Here is a 19926-nt window from a genome sequence, read left to right on the forward strand (position 1 = left end):
TGTGCTATCACTTTTCCGTGTATTACCAGTGCAATTTAAAATACCTAAACAAGTTTTTTAAATTGTAAATTGGTTTTATTTCAGTGACAACATTGCAATTCTCAAACCCAATAAAATCAACTTCTACCTAAAATAAATGGAATGTAAATTGTAAAAGAAAAGTAGGAGAGGGGGGTACATAAATTTTCAAATGTGCTAATGCCATATCTAACATTATAAGGTAATCAAGGTCATTACGTAATCAAGAGACCCAAGAGGATTTTTGGAGGGGGAGGGGGGGCTCGTCACTGAATGACATCCAGTAAATTTCTAGCGGGGACCAATCAGAGGGCTGCTGAATAATTTGAATAATTTATCAAGGCCCACGGACGCGGTTCTTTCACTTGTAAAGTAGCCAATTACCACCGAGCCGGTGGCACACGATGGGCGAAAACATGTATTTCACACCCATTGTTCGTCGACATAAAGCGCTTATACATTACAAACAGAATTTTCGTAGGACTGCCATTACTTTAGTTTGCAGCATGTGTATTGAGAACGAGTATCTTCATAATTCTGCTTGTTGTTTGTAGAAGAACGGCAAAATAAAACAGTTTTCAATACCAACACGACTTAGCAGATAACACGTAATGAAGCCCACTTTTTACGCAGATTGTAGCACTACGTAATGTTACACAAACTAACAGTAGATGTTTTAAGGAATTCACAGAAATGACAATGATAGATAATGTAACGGATAAACATTATACAGCACAAAATAAAGAGTAACAGTAATGTAGTCGTCTTTGGCCGGGTATGGCAAGTTATAGTACGTACATGTATCGGTTCAATCTTTAACGGGTAAGTTGACAGCAACAAGCAAGATGCATAGGTTCTATTACTTTTGTAGCTCACTTGCGTCTAGATTTGGGACGAACCCATGTTACTTTTTCGCCGCAGTTTTTCATGTAGTGGTTACTTCGGCAGCCTTTCCGCTGAGGCAAACATACTAGTTTGAGGTTCCACAGTTCTTACAACGTTAGCGCTGGAAGTGGTGTTTTCTAAGTTTGTTAGTCTGGTGATGTTGTCTTTGTTGGCTTGTTGTCTGTCATTTCCCTCCATTTTTATGTTTGGCGGCCCGTCTTAGATGGGTTGTGTTTGGTTCACAAATCTCGGCTTCGCTAAGATCCGTTCCTTCCCGTACGTAGTGGTCGCTCCATTAGCGCTAGTGCAGCCACATTTGAATGTGTAAAACTTAATGTCTACAGTCCCGTTTTGATTCGTTCATCAAAGTAGATTTTACTAAGGTATGACTTTACTAACTGATTGTGGAAGTACTAGTACTTAGTACTGAATCAGATGTAAACAAGAAACAATATACGCGCTCTGGTTGAGTTCATGGCATTTACATGAAACAAGGTGCTAATAGCCGCTAGTCGGTGACGCGTCAGCAGCCCTATGATTGGTCCCCGCTAGAAATCTACTGGATGTCATATAGTGTACACGGGAGGGGGGCATAGCTAGCACAGTAACTCATGACAAACTATGTTTTTTGTGTGCGCTGCCGATTGGACCGTGTTTTCGCAAACATTCGGACTGGTCGGTCGCAGATTTGACAGATTATTTTACACAGGAGACACAAGTGTCGCTGCTTTGCTGTCATTGGTCTGTTTTGAATAGATGGCTTCCAAAGGTCCTCACTGGGGATGCATGACACTCACACACATTTCCACCAATCAGGGACTGACACGTCACTGCCCAATCAAGATGTCAGTCCTGGCAGAAAATAGTTTCTCTTTTCAGCTGCCCGTTGCAGACAGTGCCTGTTTGTCAAAACCTTATAGAAAAATTGCGAATATTTCCCTAAATTCACTTTTCTCATATTTCTTGGGGGAGAAATACACCAGAAGAAACATTTAGATGAGATTTTCGTAGCGTAACTACAAGGATTTGGTGAAAATTGCGTGAATTTCGGGCTCATTAATTATGCACAGACTGGAAACACCCTTTCGGTGCCCCAAGCTGTCGTGGTCAAAGACGGATCTATTTAGGCGATCAGTTCCAGTTTCCTCCCAAATGTTGCTTCCGTGTGAATCGCTCTCGCCACCAACCACAGAACACCCAGCAGTTTGGCGAGGCGCAGGCGGGCGTTCGAGCGTTCTAGTCCCGACAAAAAGTCGCCCAAAACCCCGCTCGATCGCGGGTGTCATGGCGGACTTGAAATGGGGGAGGGCGGTCACACAAATGCTAGCTTTACTGGTCAAAATAACTAATCAACAAGCGTTATTGCATGATAAATTTATATTTACGCTTGATATGTGGATTGTATGGGCATGTGGGAGGGGGAAAGATGGCTAGGAAGTTCTACAAAGTTTGTCAGACGACAAAATGCGAGTTGCCAAGGGGCCCCTTTTTGACGTAGCTGATGGCTTCGTGATAAAACGACGCTATGTGAGCAAATATTATCCAATATTCACGTCAAATTATGTCTTTTAACAGCCTTAAAATCGCTATAGAAACACCCAACTGCCCCCTCAGTAACTCTACATACGATAGCTTTAGGAAGTTTCAAGGGGGAGGGCGAAAAATAATGAAACACGGCCGCTGATCGCTGTCGGCAGTACAAAAATTTTATGCAAAAATACTGGCTTAGACGCCACAGTAATTGTCCTGGTAGGCCCCCGAATTCGCCCCCACCCGCCCACCAACCACCCTGTCCGGATTTGGAACCAGACGAGTGCAAAAACCCGCTAGAAATTGGCCGCCAGCTCGGCTAGGCTAGGACCGAGACAGCGCCGAAAACTCGGCGGCTTTTCTGGGCCGATTTTACCGAGCTGCGCAGGCTTTACGTGACCTGGGGCCCGCCCGTGGCACCTACGCACTTTGTGCCGCTTTGGGAAAACGCGCCGGGCGCCTGCAACCCCGAAATAACGCAACGACTGCATTTTGCAAGCAGAGAGGTGCAATCTGGGGAGGCAGGCGGTTTTTCGCTGTGTTCGGCGCGTTTCCCTCGAAAATTTTATCACAAAATAATATTCAGAAAACACTCACCGTGCGGGAGCGCGCCACAGACGCACGGGGATTCCCGGCATGCTAGCACGGGCTCCACACACATCCTATCGTCTGACATCACACCAAATTTCACAAACTCCTCACTCAAACTTCTTCTTTTTCCTCATAAAAGTTAACCTAGTACAACTCTTTATGTTTTCTTTTGAAACTGCCTGTATTAGTTGTGTGGAGTGGGTGTAGTGAGGGGTTTTACGGGTGGGACTACTTTGTTTACACGACACGCGGAGGTGGACGGAATCAATAAACAAGTTTGGCCGGGGGATCTGGTGACGGTACCAATGCGCGTGGTGAACGCCTTAGTTGCCCAAAATAGGCAGTGCCTGTCAGACCCGTGACTGGAATGAAGAATGATCTTTTGGGGTGGAGAAACTGGCTCGCTTTTGGTAGAACCTAGCTGATTGGTTCATGCAAACGCGCGAAATTCGTAATCTGCTCCCAAGACGTTCACAGTGAAATACTTTTCACCACGTAAATAATTGTGGAGAGAGAAAGAGAGTGAGTGAGTGAGTGAGTGAGTGAGTGAGTGAGTGATGTCATAATAAACTATATAGTGGGACATATTGTGACGTCACACCCTTTGGGCAGTAAAGGTCAATGTCTGTGTTCTTTTATGACGTCATTCTTATACTATCGGAAATGTCGTCTGATAAAAAGCCCTTATTTGGTGGTGACTTGAGTTCGAAAGAAAAGAAAGAAGGTCACAGACAAAAGGTGTTTTCGAGCGGGAAAACAGCTGTTACAAGTGAGCATACAATGAATGAGGGGCCGAATGATTTTCATATTATGGTTCACATCAGTGTGAACAACAAATTTGGTGGCAAGGTAGCCTCATCTGCAGACCCTCTAGGTGCGACCAGGGTTCATTCATTTTTGGGAGGGGGGGGGTGAGGGGTATGTCCCGTTTAAAAATCGGATGGTACCCAGGCTAACTCTATCGGCCAACTCAAGCTTGCAAGCAAACCATACACCTAGCGTTTTGGGCCGAATCCACTGAAAAAAAAAAGCGTCATAGTTTCATCATGCGCATTTCTTGTTGCGTATTTCACGAAACGAGTCAAAATCAATGCGCGCGGTGCTGATGTGTCCACAGAATTGAGCTAGTTCTGCCTGCACGGGTACTGACGTGAATCACTGCGGACGTGGCAGCTTGCCGTCAATCAATACATGAACATCTTCTTATGACAAGGACAGGACCAGCCATCAGGATCATAAAAATGGGGTGACATCAAAAAACTAATTTTTTTCTATCATGAAATCTAATTCTAAGGGCCACGTTTTATTTACATATATGTGCAACAATTCGTAACAGTATTTTTCCCATGCCCACAGCGCAACTCAAGCGTCTTTTATTGCGAATAATGTAATGAACACTGATGCCTTTTTTTAGTAAATTACCCGCAAGAAATAGACTGGTCCATTTCAAATTGTACAGAAAAAAAGCCGTCATTACTCCACAACAAGACTGAGTGGCACGATTTTCGCTAGTGCCGCTCGGGGGATTTTGAAAAAAAAAAATGAAGTTGGGAATATTCCTGACGTTGGCTGTTCTCCTAAGCTGTACATCGGCAAACTTACATCCAAAGAGTAAGTTCTTTCTGCACACTTTTTAAGTAGCGGTTTAAGCCAAGCATAATTTTAAGTAGCGATTTAAGCCAAAGCATAATTTTAATCCATATACAATGCCTTTTTGACAGTTTATCAAAGTACTAAACCGTATGGCTTTATCCACAGATTTTACATGTAGGTTAGATATACATATTACAGGCACAATCCACTTCTTTTCGCCGCTGACAGATGGGGGATAGTGGATAGCCTCTACCAGGCTAGAGGCTAAAGAGTAGAAATCGGCCTAATAGAGAGACAACATGCCAGGGGAGTTTATCTGCTGGGAGAGGACCGAGCGGCAAACTCCCCCGGCATGTTATCTCTCTGGCCGATTTCTACTCTTTCCAGTCGCCTCCCGAAGCCTGGTAGAGGCTAGATGGTGGATGCTACCCGAAACGTCAAAATCTATCCAGTTGCTTGAGTAACTGTTAGTGTTACTACTAGTAACTTGTTTTTCCTTCTTTTCTTGCCGTGAAGACGCGAAGTCGGATAAGAAGACAGCCCTCGTGGACAGTTTTCTGGAGAAAAAGGCGGGAATTGAAAACCCTGCGGACTCGCTCAAACCGAAGGACTGGGTGAAATACGTGGAGCAGAAGGTATCGTTGATCATAAGTTGAATTTTAAGTTCAATTTAGAAATTGAATCTACTCTTTTCAAACAACTGACGAGCTTGTAAGACAATACAGGGCATGTGAAGTGAACACAACGTAGGTTTGTTGCAGTATGTATGTTTTTATGTATTGTTCTTAACCTGTATTATATGTATTTTTATTTGTTATTTTCTACTTCATGACTGCCTTTTTACCCTCTACATGTAGATATCTATCTTACAGGTTGCCACAAACTTGAAGGCCGACGAAGAAAAGACCGAGAAGAAACAACATGAGGTAAATATGCGAATTTAGCGAGTAGAAATATAAGTACAATGCACCGTTTCTGGCCCACGAAATTGATTTTGTGGATGGCATCTGTTCGTGCATTGATCTCAGTCTGTATACATCTATTGGTACATACAAGGACGTAAAAGCGACACCTTGCGCCGGATTGGAGAAGTACTCTAGATTGACGCCTTACGAATGGAAGCTGGCTGAAACTGAGTTGGCAGGTAAATACCATATGGTTGTGTACAAGGCAACCCCAATTTGCAATACTCAGTACATGTACTAGTAATTTACCAACCTGGTGAAACTATTCGCGCCGCTAGGTGGGGCTGTTACGTCGCCATACACGTCCTACTGTAGGGCCGACGTCACCATTCTGTCACAAGTTTAGTCGCCATGTTGGAGGTGGAGTAAGTGGATCCAAGATGGCGGCCAGTGCACAGGATATGGCGTCGGAAAATGAATGATGACGTCATACATAAAGGCTCAGCAGACGAGTTTGACCTACCAACATGGCGGACGCTAGATGACGTCCCTGTCACGTGGCTGAAAATATTATGGTCTGTTCCCTCAGAACGCGCGAAGCAACCCGGTCCTGAGCAAGCTCCTCCGTCCCAGCGGAAGTGACGTCACGGCCGTGAAGCCTGCCGACCTGGAGCGTGTGTCGTCACAGCACTTCCGGCAGCCCGAACAGCAGGTCGAAGGTTACATCGCAAGGTGATTTTTCTTGTCGTGAAAAAGACATTTCTTTTAATTGATACTCCGTCATGTTTGGGTGAGGAAATGAATGAATGGATAAACGAATGAATGAATGAAACACCTGTTTTACTTTGAATGAATTACATTTGCCTGCAGTATTTAGTATGTAGAGATGACGTCGACGGTGGACTCTATAGCCTGTTAACAAAATACCTTATTGTATCCAAATGTGCCCATCTAATTCTATGCCTGAAGGTATTAGGGTTAGAAGTCAAGCAGGGTTAGAACCAGGCACGGTTCTGGATACGCCTGGACTATCCAGAACCATGCCGGAGCCTCCATATATCCAAGAACGTGGATTTCCTCAGGTATGGTTCTGGATTCAACATACCTCCTTACCCACCAGGTACGGACGCAGCAGTCACGTGGACAATGTGATGAAGATGCAGGAGGTGATGCGTCACGTGAGCGAGATCTCGCGAGAAGACCCGAGAGGCGACGCGGCGGACATGGTGCCCGACTTCCTCCGGGGACACAACGCGGTGCAGTCTGGGAGCCGACATGACGTAAGCACACTTCATTAGCATATTCACTTATCTGATTAATCTAATATCTTCGAATATTTATGTCAATCACGAAGGTATCATAGCAATGAACGTTATCAGACATGTTGGTCCTGTTGTGATGTGCGATTCCCTGATATGCTAATATGGACACCAATATGGCGACCAAAACACCCGTGACGTCATATACAGAGTTATTATAAGTGACAGACAAACATAAAAGAACATTGAAACAGAGTATAAAATAACAAAAAATCCACATAATGCTTGACTTATCTTTTATTTGTAAACCATGGAGGACGTAATACATATACACTTGTTCGTCAGCCTCCATCCATGTAGCCCAGTTGTTGCCTGAACCACTCGTTAAGTCAAGTCAGCCTGTCGAAATTACGTAACGTTATTATAAGTAGCCACTTTCGGAGATTAGCATAGAGCGTTGACGGTACGACCCCTATGCAGACCCGCTTGCATTCTTGCTGATTCCATTCCCCCCTTTCCCTCCTTCCCAGGCCCACGAAGGACATGCTCCAATGGTGGATCCAGAAGAGGAGAAGGGTCACGAGGTTTGTGTCTTCTGACTGTGATTCAGACAGTTGATTTAATGGAAAACACGGTCAGCCTTCGAATGGCTGGTTCGTGTGCACTGTCCTATTATTAAATCGACCAAGCCCGATGAAGATGACAGACGGTCAATGAAACGTCGGGTCTTGTTAAATAAGTGATTGAGACTATAGTACTTTGCTATTCAATCATTCACCAACATGATGAAGAAGACAGACGGTCGTCGAAATGTTGACTCTTGTTCAGCAGGTGGTTCTAGTTCTACATGAAGTATTTTGCTATTCACCAACCTGCTGAAACTTTTTGACGATTGAATTGTTTGTGTTTTGTCTTTTGTGTCCTCGTCTCTAGCACCCTTACCCAGGCGTGCTGACTGGAAAACACAGCGAGTCCCTCCACCACGGTCTGAAGCAAACCCTGCAGGGTGTGGAACACGCTAAGGCTGAGGAGGCCAGCAGGGGCAGCGGGCATGAGGTCCACAAGCACCAGAAACACCAGGAGAGCGTCCACGGCCGCAACCCGCATCCGGTATAAACCTCAAACATCAAACTTTGTTAAGATTCAACCAGCCATGCAGAAGTATATACATTAGTACTTCTGAATTGCGTTCATTTAACATCTCGTAGAAAAGGAAAAACAGCAGATAAATTCATTCTCATGAGTCAGTTATCTCCAAGCAGATGTCAGATGAGGCGATTGTGTAGTATACCCTCAAGCTCGCTTCCTGCGACGTCAACATAATACATATAGAAATAAAGATGTGAATTAGAGCACGAATGCCTCGTGTGCTTCTTTGGTCTTGTCATTTTAAATCTGGGACGTACCTCAAGTTCATGAACGAAGACGTTATGACTTATTTTTAAACCACCACTGTTGAGCACAGAGAAAAAGTCTTGTGAACTGCCCCCTTGGTTCTTAAAGATGCCACCAGTCATGGAACGTCTTCTAACGGCCGTCTTTGTGTCGCCACCAGGTCGGCGAAGAACTCGATAACACCAAGAAGCAAGCGGAGGAGTCTGAGGCAAAAGCTGATCCTACTCCGGAAACAGCCCCTCAAGAGGAAGGCAAGGAAGATGCTGGGGCAGCCAAAGCAAGCAGCCTTGTGGAGAAGATTCGACTGATGCAAGAAATGGCCAAGAAAGAAGCCGAGGAGTCTGAGGTAACTGGTCAGGTGTCGTCAAGCAGCACATTAGATGAAGGGGATGCCGAAAACGCAGTTCCTGCTCCTTCACAAGCCGCCGAAGAGAAAGAGACAAACGCTGTGCTGGCACAAGAGGAAAACTCAGAAGATGCAGGGGCAGCTGCAGCAAACAGCGTTGTAGAGAAGATTCAAATGATGCAAAAGATGGCGGCGTTGGCAAAGGTTTCCTCTTCCGAAAATGTCGATCCTACTTCAGACGCTCAAGCGGATTTAGATGATGCTGGGGCAGCTGCAGCAAGCAGTATTGTAGAGAAGATCCAGATGATGCAAAGGATGGCGGCGCTGGCAAAGATGATGAAGAAAATGAAGGAGGGATCCGAAGAAGAAAAAGAGGAGGCTCTTGAAGAAGCCAAGGAGGTGTTGCCACCTGAAGTTCTGAGCGTCATTAAGTCCAAGTTAGATCAAGAACAAGGCGACATGGACAAAGATGCCGTGGAAACAGCCGAACGGCCCTCCCCGTCCCCGCTTGTACGAGAAAAGCTCCGACAGTCGGGACGGTTACACCCGGTGAACAAAGAGGACAAAGCTTCCGATGAAGAAAAGCAGAAAGAGGGATCAGGAGCCCGCGAAGAGAACCCAGGACAAACCGAAGGAAAAGCACCAGAAAGACCATCAATTCATGAGTCACCAGCTGAGCCTGATGATGATGTCGCAAGACCAGCCGAACATTCCACCCTGTCCTCCCTTAGAAAGGAGAGTCTTAGAGAGTCGGGACGACTGGTAACAGGAGATAAAACAACATCCGACGACGCTAATCCAACAGAGGAAGACTCCGAAGACCACAAGACGGACGCCAGACAAAGCAAAGAAGCAGGAAAAGGAGGACCCACCATGGAAGAATCCCCGAAAATTATCCTCCAGTCAAGCTTAAGTGAGAAAGACCAAACTACTGCTGATGCGAACGAAGAGACTGCTACCAAGAGCGACGGTCCGGCGAAAGCTTTAGGCGCGATCATGAAGGCTATGGCGATCGCAAAAGCACAGCAAGACACGTCGGCCAGTACAGACGCTGGAGCAGCCGAAGCAATCAACCTTGAGGAAAAGATTCGACTGATGCAAGAGATGGCCAAGAAACAAACCGAGGAGTCTGAGGTAACTGGTCAGGAGGAGTCGAGCAGCACATCAGATGAAGGGGATACCGAAAACGCAGTTCCTGCTCCTTCAGAAGCCGCCCAAGAGAAAGAGACAAACGCTGTGCTGGCACAGGAGGAAAACACAGAGGCCTCGGAAGGCTTAAAACCTGCATTGACACCGGAAAGCACTGAGAAGAAACTCCAAGTCATCCAAGCGATAAAGCATGCTACGGAGTTGGCAAATGGGCGTAAGAAACAACCTGCAAGTATAGAAGCAGATGATACGCCCAAAAACAATGAGGAAGGAAACCTAGAGATTGCCAACGACAATTCTGCTCCAAAAGCTGTCAACGAGGAGGAGCCGACGTCCCATGACGAGGAAGAAGCTGCGAGAGCTTTGGAGGAAGCGATAAAGAAGGCAGTAGCAATAGCTAAGGAGGGGAGGCAAGAAACTCCGGCCAGTGAAGAAGCTAAGACTGCAGAGCCTACTACTGAGTCTAAACAACCGCCCCTGACACCCGAAAACAAAGAGAAGGAACTTCAAGTCATGACAGCGATCAGGAACGCGATGGAGTTCGCAAAAGGGTACGAAGAGAGTTCTGCCAGTATAGAAGCAGCGGGTCAGGTGGCTAAGGCGCTGGATACTGCTGACCCGACTGTGAGCGCAGAAAACACGGAGCAGGAAAACAACAAAGAAGCACCAAAACCTGCTCCAAGCCAGGACGGAAAGGTTGATTCAGATCAAAACGCCTTCAATGTTCTGCAACAAGTCAACGAGTTACGAAAGCTTAAGCACATGGCTAGTGATGAAGCAAGTAAGAATGGGTTAGAAGACAGTCAGAAGGAAAACAATATTGTGGACGACATAGGCAGTGTAGACCAGATTGCCAACAACAAGCCACAGGATGAGGCATTGAAGGATCAAAGTAAGGAAGAGAAGGCAAAGAGGGTCTTAGACACGATGGCAGAACTCCAAGCAGCTGCTTCAGAGCAGAAGGAGCAAAGTAGTAAAGAGAAGGCAAAGAGGGTCTTGGATACGGTGGCAGAACTCCAAGCAGCTGCCTCAAACCAGAAGAAGCAGCTGAACTCCGAGGAAGCGATTGCAAAGACGGAGGAGGAAAAATTGGAAGACAACAACTTGGAAAGCAGAAGCCAGGCTCAACAGGCAATCATGGAAACTATAGGGAAGATTCGTCAGGAGGCAGAAGAGAGAGCGCACGAACAAGAAAAGGACGACCCTACTCCAGAAGAAACGCAAGAATTCCAAGGAAAAGACATTGGCGATCTGGAGCCTGAGGTAAACACAGACTCGAGCGGCCCTGTTGCAGGAGATGCCGAAAACGCCGAAGGATCTAGATCTGCCAAAGAGGAACTCACAGAAGATACTGCGGAAGCTGAAACTAACAGCATTGTGGAGAAGATCAAGCTGATGCAAAGGATGGCGGCTCTGGCGAAGGTTGTGAAGAAAATGAAGGATGGATCCGAGGAAGAAAAAGAGGAGGCTCTTGAAGAAGCAAAGGAGATGTTGCCACCTGAAGTTCTAAGCGTCGTCCAGGCCAAAATAGCCGAAGAATCGGGTAACCAAGAAAACGGGAAAGACGACATGGAGGAAGAAACGGCTGGAGAATCTTCAGAAGCAAAGGTAGAGGAAGAAATAGACGAAAATCAGGACACACAAGACGCTGTGAAAGATACGGAAGAAGAAAGGACCAGAGAGGAGGCTGGAGGAAATATAGAAGAGGACGAGGGAAAGGTGCAGTTTAAGAAGGTTGAGTCTGTTGAGGGTCTGAACTTAGCAGTTGCGGAGCCTGAGGAGCATCTGGGCGGAACTGGGAAAGGCGAGCAAACTAGGAAGGAGTCTGGCGAAGATCTTAGCAAAGGGCCAGAGGAATCCTTGGCTGAGAACAAGGAAGAGGATCAGAACGAAGAAAATCTCACGGAAGAGTCACAGATCCTGGGCGACGTGGATAAGGCACAATCTGTCATAAATCCTCAAGATCAAGACGAGCGAAAGTTCAAAGACTCCTTGATGGAAGACGAGGATGATCTATCCTTGAAGACAAGTCAAGAAAGCGCACAACGTGCTGAAGAACACATCAAGACAGGTCACGACACTGAGGAAGGCACAAACGACGACCAAAACGACCAAGAAGACGAAGACGTCGGCGAGACAAAGGAGGGGGACCCGCTGACCAGACTTGCGAACATAAAAGCTACACTAGCGCATCTGCAAGGACTTGAAGAAGAACAGCAAGACGAGAAGTCAGACGAAACAGGAAAAGAGGAGGAGGACAACGTAGCCCCTGCCGAAGAATTGCTGCCACAGAAGCCGGCTGACAGCACGCCGACCAAGAATGGAAAGATAGAAACTAGGACAACTCAATTTCAAGAGACAGAACTTGACGAAAAGAAAAATGAGGGAGAAGTCAACGTGAGAGCGTCACAGAAGCCGGCTGACGACAGCATGACAACCAAGAATGCAAAGACAGAAGCTAGGATAACTCATGATCAGCTACAAGGACCAGAAAATGACGACGAAAAGGAAAATGAGCTCGAGGGAGAAGGCAACGAGGTGGAACATGTGAGAGTGTCGCTGTCACAGAAAGCTGCAGCCGCGGAGAAGGTTCAGCGTAAAGCTCTCATTGCTGCCGGCATCGCGCAGTCACATCTGAAAGCACACGGCATCAAGGCACCAAAATCACAAGAACAACCAGACGAGCATAAACACCTGAAAGGAGACGCAACCAGCGTCAAGAAGACATCTTATTACCTTTCTGAAGAGGGCAAGCTGAGGAGCTCCGATGAAGCCCACAAGGAAGCTAAGAAACATAAAATCCTCAAGATCAAGAACAACCTTCTTACAGACGGAGTTGCTAAGACATCCCAAGAAGACCCTGAAGACGTGAACAGTGGAGGTGATAAGATAAGGAGCCCAGAAGAATTATTCAGTAAGGAGAAGGAAACGGAGCGCAGTGCAGAGAACAAGGGTTTAAAGCCAGCTTCGCCTTTTCTACAGGGAGCTTTTATGGCACGCAACACAGCCCTACAAGGAAAACCCGACAAAGAACACCCCCAAAGTTCCGACAGGACGTCCAAAATACCTCCTTACTATCTCTCCAAGGAAAAGGTAATGAAGAGCTCGGACGAATTCCTCGAGGAAGAAGTTTTGAGCGTCGGAAAGGAAGAGAAGTCACCAGTTCGCCCTCTGCCAAAGGATCTTGCCCGGAAGAACAAGATTAGTGACAAAGGCACCAAGGGCAAGATCTCCAAGGAAGTTCTTCTGACCATGGAAGATAAGAAGAAAGTAATAAGTACCGAGAAGAAGCTGACTGGACTCTTGTCCAATGCTGCTGACGTGAAGAAGGAAAATAAAACCAAACTTGACAAGGAAACGAAGACAAAGACAGGTCTGAAGATGTCGGCAAAACCGAAGTCTCTGTTCGGAAAAGCTGTGAAGGCGGGAAAACACCGAAATCTCGCGAAACTGCGCGAGATGGCCATGGCCATGGCCAAAAAGCGCCGCCTGCCGAGAGGGCGCCGTAATTAGGTACTGCAGGTTCTAGCAACGAAAGAAAGAAACAGAGTTACTGTATTTCTTGGCCAGAAAAATCAATATAATAATATGGCAATATCAACGTGGGTTTGCCTATATACTGCTTATAATACCCATACAAATGTGTGGGTCGATTAAGAAGGGCAGTTGAACCGTTAAACGGGCTTCTGTTGTACCGAGGAGGTTAAAAATCAATTTGAAGCTCCTTGATTGTACTATCCACGTCTTTAGTCAAGTTAAGTCTAACTTAATCGCACAATAATTGTAACAGATACACTGTATGATGATGATGATGACAAAAAGTATGGCAAGTGCTTAATGAAAGATTTGAGCAAAGAATACATGTGAACATATAGCTTCTTGGCAAATACACAAGAGGAACCAAGAAGTGCAAAAATCTTCTTAGTCGTGATTGTCCTTCCTTTTTTTTGCTTTCAAGAATAATATTTATAAAAATAATAATAATAATGATAATTATTATAAATAATATTAATATACTTCAATATTTTGAAGTCTCCAACGCCACCCTGTAAAACGGCACACAGACCCCAGATCCCTAACCCTTCGCCTTTGAAAAAGACGGAGCTTTTAGGAGACATCCTGAGGGGTCTGAATTTCGAGGCTACACAGCTGTTTAGACTGTCAGGCTTCCTAGAGTGAGGTTAGGTCTTTAGCGTGCACAATTTGTACCAGGTCTCCTAAGGGGTCTGAATTTCGAGGCTACACAGCTGTTTACGCGGTCAGGCCTCCTGGAGTGAGGTTAATAGGTCTTTAGCGTACATGGTAGCGATCCTAAAGTTTAGCAGAAAAGAGACGGTACTGAAGCTTTCCTAAGATCTCCTAAGGGGTCTGAATTTCGAGGCTACCCAGCTGTTTACGCGGTCAGGCTCCCGGAGCGAGGTTAGGTCTTTAGCGTGCACATGTAAACTTCTCGGGTCCACACCGAACTTTAGCCTGGGTACCAAACCTTTGGTCGGCTAGGCGGTAATTTTTCGACCCCAGCCTTTACCAAGCACAGGCGAGTTATATACCACGGACCTATCTCCAGCTGGTTTCTCTGTATCCGCTGACTTCCTGAAGTACTACTCAGTTTTCTGTTGCCGCCGACCCAAAGTGAGCGAAGAAAGGGCCAGACTTTAACGTTGTGTGGGCGAAGAAACTTAAAACGCCCCCGAAGCGCGGTATAAATTGAGGCCTGGTTGGCGGCCCCAAACGCTCTCGGCGCCGAAGGGATAGCGCTGAGCTCACGGCGGTCTGGTTACCAGGCTAAGTGTCAGAGACTACAGTACAGTACCATGCTCCGGCAACAGTCACCGATCCTCACCGCCTTGCTCCTCGGCACCTGGTTCGCCTCCGCCCGAGCGGACCCCGTACCTGTAGTCGGTACGGCCACCGCTACCATCCGCGGCGTCACCAAACGGTTTAACGGAGCCGGGCTCACTCGGGATGTCCACATCTTCAAGGGGCTACCCTACGCCGAACCGCCGGTAGGGAGGTTGCGGTTCCGCCCGCCGAGACCGCTGAGTCTGGCCGGGGAGGTTGACGCCCAGAGCTTCGGGATGGTGTGCCCGCAGAGCGGCTATGGTGGTCCGGACGTACCCGACCCGTCGGCACAAAGCGAGGACTGCTTGACACTGAACGTGTATGTTCCAAAACCAGCGGTAAGTGTGGGATATCCACAATCTTTAATACTAGCATGTAGTCAGTACTAGTACTACTTCTAGTAGTAGGCGTCTGGATGCCAGTCTCCTAACCCTAACCCTAGAACCGAGGAGCTGGCCTGTGCTTTACTACCTGTGTTTTGCCTCAAAGCAGTCTGGCATCCAGGCTTCGGTGTAAAGCGAAGACTTTTGACACTGAACTTGTATGTTTGACACCCAAAACCAGTGGTGAGTGCAAAACCTTCGCCAGCTTAAATAATTGATAAACGTTGCTCAAATTTTAGGACATAATTCAGGAGAGTCGTGCATGTGTTCTCAGAAAAATTTAGCTGTCTTGGAGGTTCTGTCACAGCATCAAAAATCTTAACAATCTAAACCAAAGAGCTTCCATCACTGTTGTAGAATGTCCTTGGTCTAACACCAGAACAAAGTTTTACGTACAATCCTGTCTACTTCCCAAGAAAACAAAGTGAAAGTAAACAAGGAAAAAGAGAAAGTCCACACGGGTCAGTGACACCCGACATGTTGTCAACCCACGACATGTACAAAATACAGTATCGGCTGACACCACAACACTGCCGCCGGCATTCTAACTATGCAAATACATACAGGCTATTGACTTCAGCCTTCTGGAGGTTTGCCAATGATTCCTAACCTAGACCAGGCTTCATTGGCGACTGAAATACTGCAATATAGTAGAAATATGCCAGAGAGTGTGAATAATAAATACCAGAGGAGTTGAATCGCCCTGTATAAAATGACTCAAACTGACAAATAATTTACCCAATTTGTTCAGTTTCTGCGTAATTCGTCGCAGGGCAAGCCAGACAAATCGGTGGGAGGTTTCCACGTCTCATGGCGTGTCCGATGAAAGAAAACTCAGCTTGGAATACGTTAGCCTCTACCAGGCTTCAGAAGCGGCTAGAAAGAGTAGTAATTGGCTAAATAGACAGATACTAGTAGCATGCCGGGGGAGTAAGAACTACCACTGCACGAAATGGCCTCGGATTATAGCAAATCCTGAAGATCCGAAATCGTGCATCATGACGGATACGTAGCAAATCCGGAGAAATCCGCAATCCTTACTAGAATACGAAGTAGCACTGCAGATCCAACAATTCCGGCACCGTATACGTCCGGATCTTTAGGAAATCACAGATACAAATTTGATATTCGCAAGGAACCTTCTTTCTCGGATATGTTATAAGTTCGGTTTTTAGGGGAGTCTGGAGTTGCCTCGGATCCTGACAGATACAATAAATACCCATCATGGCGTCATACATGTACTACCACAGATTTCAGCAAATCCGCCTGCCGGGCATTAAACGGATTCTAAAATAACCCACAGGGCACTGCTGCTTTGGACTCTCCCGCAGATTCCGAACAAAATAACAGAAGCGGGATTTCGCGGATCGCACTTCCACAGATCTGAACAAGATACCAGAAGCGGGATTTCGCAGATCTCGCTTCCACAAATCCGAAAGTGATTTGCAGCAACGGGATTTTGCGGATCTCAGAATTTCGTACTGCTATGGATTCCTGGTCCCACAGATCCGATAAAGGTACCAAAAGCAGAATTTTACGGATCACGGTTCTGCAGATCCGAAAACGATACCAGAAGCGGGATTTTACGGATCTATCTTCCACAGATCCGAAAGAGATGCCGGAAGCGGGATTTTACGGATCACGGTTCTGCAGATTCGAAAACGATACCAGAAGCGGGATTTTGCGGATCTATCTTCCACAGATCCGAAAGAGATACCGGAAGCGGGATTTTACGGATCACGGTTCTGCAGATCCGTAAACGATACCAGAAGCGGGATTTTGCGGATCTATCTTCCACAGATCCGAAAGAGATACCAGAAACGCAGAGAAATTTGTGAATATCAGAATTTCGCACTTGACTGACTCTTACTATGGATTCCAAGTTTCAAAGATCCGAAAAAGATACCAGATGCAGATTCACTTCCACAGATCCCAACAGATCCCACTTGGCATTCATATGACCTCATATGGATTACGAATCCCGCAGATCCGAAAAAGATACCAGAAGAGGAAATTTTCTGATCTCGCTTGCACGAAATCTGGAATTTACCAAACTTATATAGCATGGGTAATACTATCTTTCCGAGTTTAAACAATCTGCATCCCTTATAAATCAGGTACCTAACACGTACATGTAACTTTCTTGAGGAAGGCATGCAATAAAAGGATGCAAAGTCTAAATGATGCCTCTGATTGGCCAGCTAGCGTACGCATGCGTACCGTGTTGGCGGTTAGAATGAAAACCGTTAGGAAAGTTGGCTTCGATGTAGGGGAAAACTAGGGAGAAATCAGGCGTTTGTATCGCTTTTTTCTCGTAATACCATGATGACATAACTAGTCTACCATGATCGGTCATCGAGTTTGGACAGGATTGATAGTGTTTGGACAGGAGGAGGATGTGATGTCAATTCAAACGCACAGAATAGTGACGTGTGTAGCAAGCTTCGGCCGCCCCCCCCCCCTTGCACGGCGGCCCTGCGCACTTGATCCAACACATCGGGCGTTTGGTAAGTTCAGTTATCGTACCTATTTGGTTATTGATATGTCGCTGCCAGAAACATAATAAAATGTCTCTAACTAACCTGCCCCCTCCACATTATAGATGAAAGGCTTTTAGGGGCTTGTCTTTGTAGGGTAGCAACTTGTTCATACTTTCTAACGGTCAATAGGCATTGGTGCCGGGCCAATCTCGTCTTGACAAAAATAGGGAGCAGTTTAAAAAAAAAGTGTTCAGTATTTTCATTGTATTCAGGTATAGTCGATTTGTCAATTCCTTTATTATATGTCTGGTAGAAATTTTGATCAAGTTATATGTTACTTTTAGTCCATTGAAGATGCCCAAGTTTTCTGACCAATGTAATTTGCAAACAGCAGGGAGTACTACAGGCGGAGCCTCCTCATCCCGAAGACGTTTATATAAAGACATGGGACACGTTTTGTCACCTGTGTATTTGTTTACCTTTTTATACCTCCAGGATGTATGTGACAAGGTTTTGCTAGTCTGTCTTATGATGTATTAAATGATCAATGGCTTTTGTGCCGACAGAAACTGGATCATCGCCTTGAAGGTGAAGAAACCATACAGTAACCGGCTCAAGCTCAAGCTGTCCGGAGTACATGTCACCAGACGAGCCAGTTTATGATGAAAATGGAAATCTTTTTTTTACTAAGGCCATTCTTTGGCTGCCCAAATCTACAAAATACAAAAGTGAGCTCGACCAAAAATTTGAAACTTCATACTAAAGTGAACAGGTAAAACGGCAGTGAACAAAGAGGGTACCTGGCCCAGTGACCCTTCTTCCACTTCCAAGTCTAAAAATCCAATCTTGTTAGAGTTGAATCAATGGATTTCTAAATGTTAACTTAGGTCCAGTATTATTTCTGGTGAATTTTCTGAGGCCAGTGAAACACGTTTTCCATGATTTGTGTACGAATATGTACCCCAAGTTCACTCTTTGGGGGTAACTTTTCAGTGGACAGAAATGTTTGTTACAGTTTTTTGTTAGTTCACTATGATTTGTGTATGGATATGTACCCCAAGTGTAAACGCATAGCTAACTATTTTAGGGTAACTTTGGGCAGAATAATGTTTATTACAGTTTTTGTTTGTTTACTATGACCTCAAGTGTAAAGGCATAGCTTACTGTTAGGGTGTAACGTTGGACAGAAATGTTTATTACAGTTTTTGTTTGTTTACTATGACCTCAAATGTAAAGGCATAGCTTACTGTTAGGGGGTAACGTTGGACAGAAATGTTTGTTACAGTTTTTGTAAGTGGTAGCAAAATGGATAACTATGTACCCCAAATGTAAGGACATAGCTGTCCACTTAGGAGTGGTAATTGCACACGATATGTTTCAGGCTATACTGTGTATTGATAATAAATTATTTAGTTGCAGGAGCTCCTATTAAGCCTGTACGTATCCGAATGTATCCTGAATGGGAATATGGTGAAGGTATTAAAGTTCAAATCCTGAGTTACGCATTTGTCAGGGGTCATTTCTGTACGAATCCCGGGCAAATCCGAGCGTATTCTGTGTGGAATATATACTATAAGAATCCCGTTTTTCGGATTTGTACGGAATAGGTTCCGGATTGCAGTAACCGATGTTTCGGATTTTCTGGCGGATTCCATTCTGATCCGTCAGTATCCGCTTGTATCTGCGAAAAATACGGACAAATCCCGGTACGCATCTGCTTGAATCCGAGGCCATTTCGTGCAGTGTACATATAATAATGTTCATCATTTGCCGCCTCCCGAATGTAGCTCTAAAGTGAACCAACTCTCCTGGTATGTTAGATCTTTTTGTCTATTTAGCCAATTTTTACTCTTTTCACGTCCCAAAACAAGTCGACTCCACACCTCTGCTTGGGGATTCTGCATCGGGAAGTTGAAAGGGGGTGAAAGTGTGGCAAAGGGCAGGCGGAAAGGTCACCCAAGGTCACCCAGCTGGGTTCGATCCGTCGGCGTCGTCCATTCTTACGGGACGGACCATTGTTACAGAAGGAGGGGGTTGGCAGAGTTCGGTCTGTGGCGCCCCCCGTCTCTGTCGAGGGATTAGATAGGCTAGCCAGCTGATTAAATCGCTTTTGCCGGCCGCCCAACATCCAGCCGGCCGCGGACTATGTAGGGAGCCCCCCGGAGCTTGGGTTACATAGGCTATAGATAGGCCATCTACATCAGGGCACTACAACCATCCCTCAACAGAGACGGGGGGCGCCACAGACTTTCTGCAACCTATGATCCACTACTCACGGAGTCACGTGTGTAATCTGCGTGACGTCACGGAAGCGGTGGATTGCTCATTCCTTGACAAAGACTGGAGTTGTACAGTCGAAAATTTGGGTGAGTCCAATTTGTTGCGTTTATAAACTTGCTTCATAAGCCTAAGCTCTGCTTGGAGAGTAGTTAGCATTAATTCCCGGCAAACGGAGGCCCATTGAAGGGACCGTTACGGACGTGACTAGCCCGCTGATGTTGTAGCAAAGCGGTCCGGCGGCGAGAACAGAGGCTGGCCATGATTGAGGCA

General features: G+C 45.9%; 1 protein-coding gene across 1 annotated transcript; it reads left to right on the plus strand.

Annotated features, from left to right (window-relative positions):
• The first annotated feature begins 4526 nt into the window (after positions 1-4526).
• Positions 4527-13206, plus strand: LOC109461534 (microtubule-associated protein futsch-like). Its single transcript, XM_019757915.1, has 8 exons — positions 4527-4635; positions 5134-5252; positions 5490-5543; positions 6112-6254; positions 6643-6802; positions 7312-7365; positions 7715-7891; positions 8337-13206. The coding sequence occupies exons 1-8, from the start codon at positions 4566-4568 to the stop codon at positions 13182-13184; spliced, it is 5625 nt and encodes a 1874-aa protein (XP_019613474.1). The 5' UTR covers positions 4527-4565; the 3' UTR covers positions 13185-13206.
• Positions 13207-19926: the final 6720 nt, after the last annotated feature.

This window comes from Branchiostoma belcheri, unplaced genomic scaffold (assembly GCF_001625305.1).
Source record: "Branchiostoma belcheri isolate BF01 breed outbred unplaced genomic scaffold, Haploidv18h27 scaffold94, whole genome shotgun sequence".
NCBI lineage: Eukaryota > Metazoa > Chordata > Leptocardii > Amphioxiformes > Branchiostomatidae > Branchiostoma > Branchiostoma belcheri.

What these genes read in the sequence shown, in the direction of transcription:
- LOC109461534 (XM_019757915.1), top strand. Translation starts at nt 4,566, where the DNA reads ATGAAGTTGGGAATATTCCTGACGTTGGCTGTTCTCCTAAGCTGTACA. An exon ending in GGCAAACTTACATCCAAAGA is followed by an intron (nt 4,636 to 5,133) that starts GTAAGTTCTTTC and finishes CTTGCCGTGAAG; the next exon opens with ACGCGAAGTCGGATAAGAAG. An exon ending in TGAAATACGTGGAGCAGAAG is followed by an intron (nt 5,253 to 5,489) that starts GTATCGTTGATC and finishes TCTATCTTACAG; the next exon opens with GTTGCCACAAACTTGAAGGC.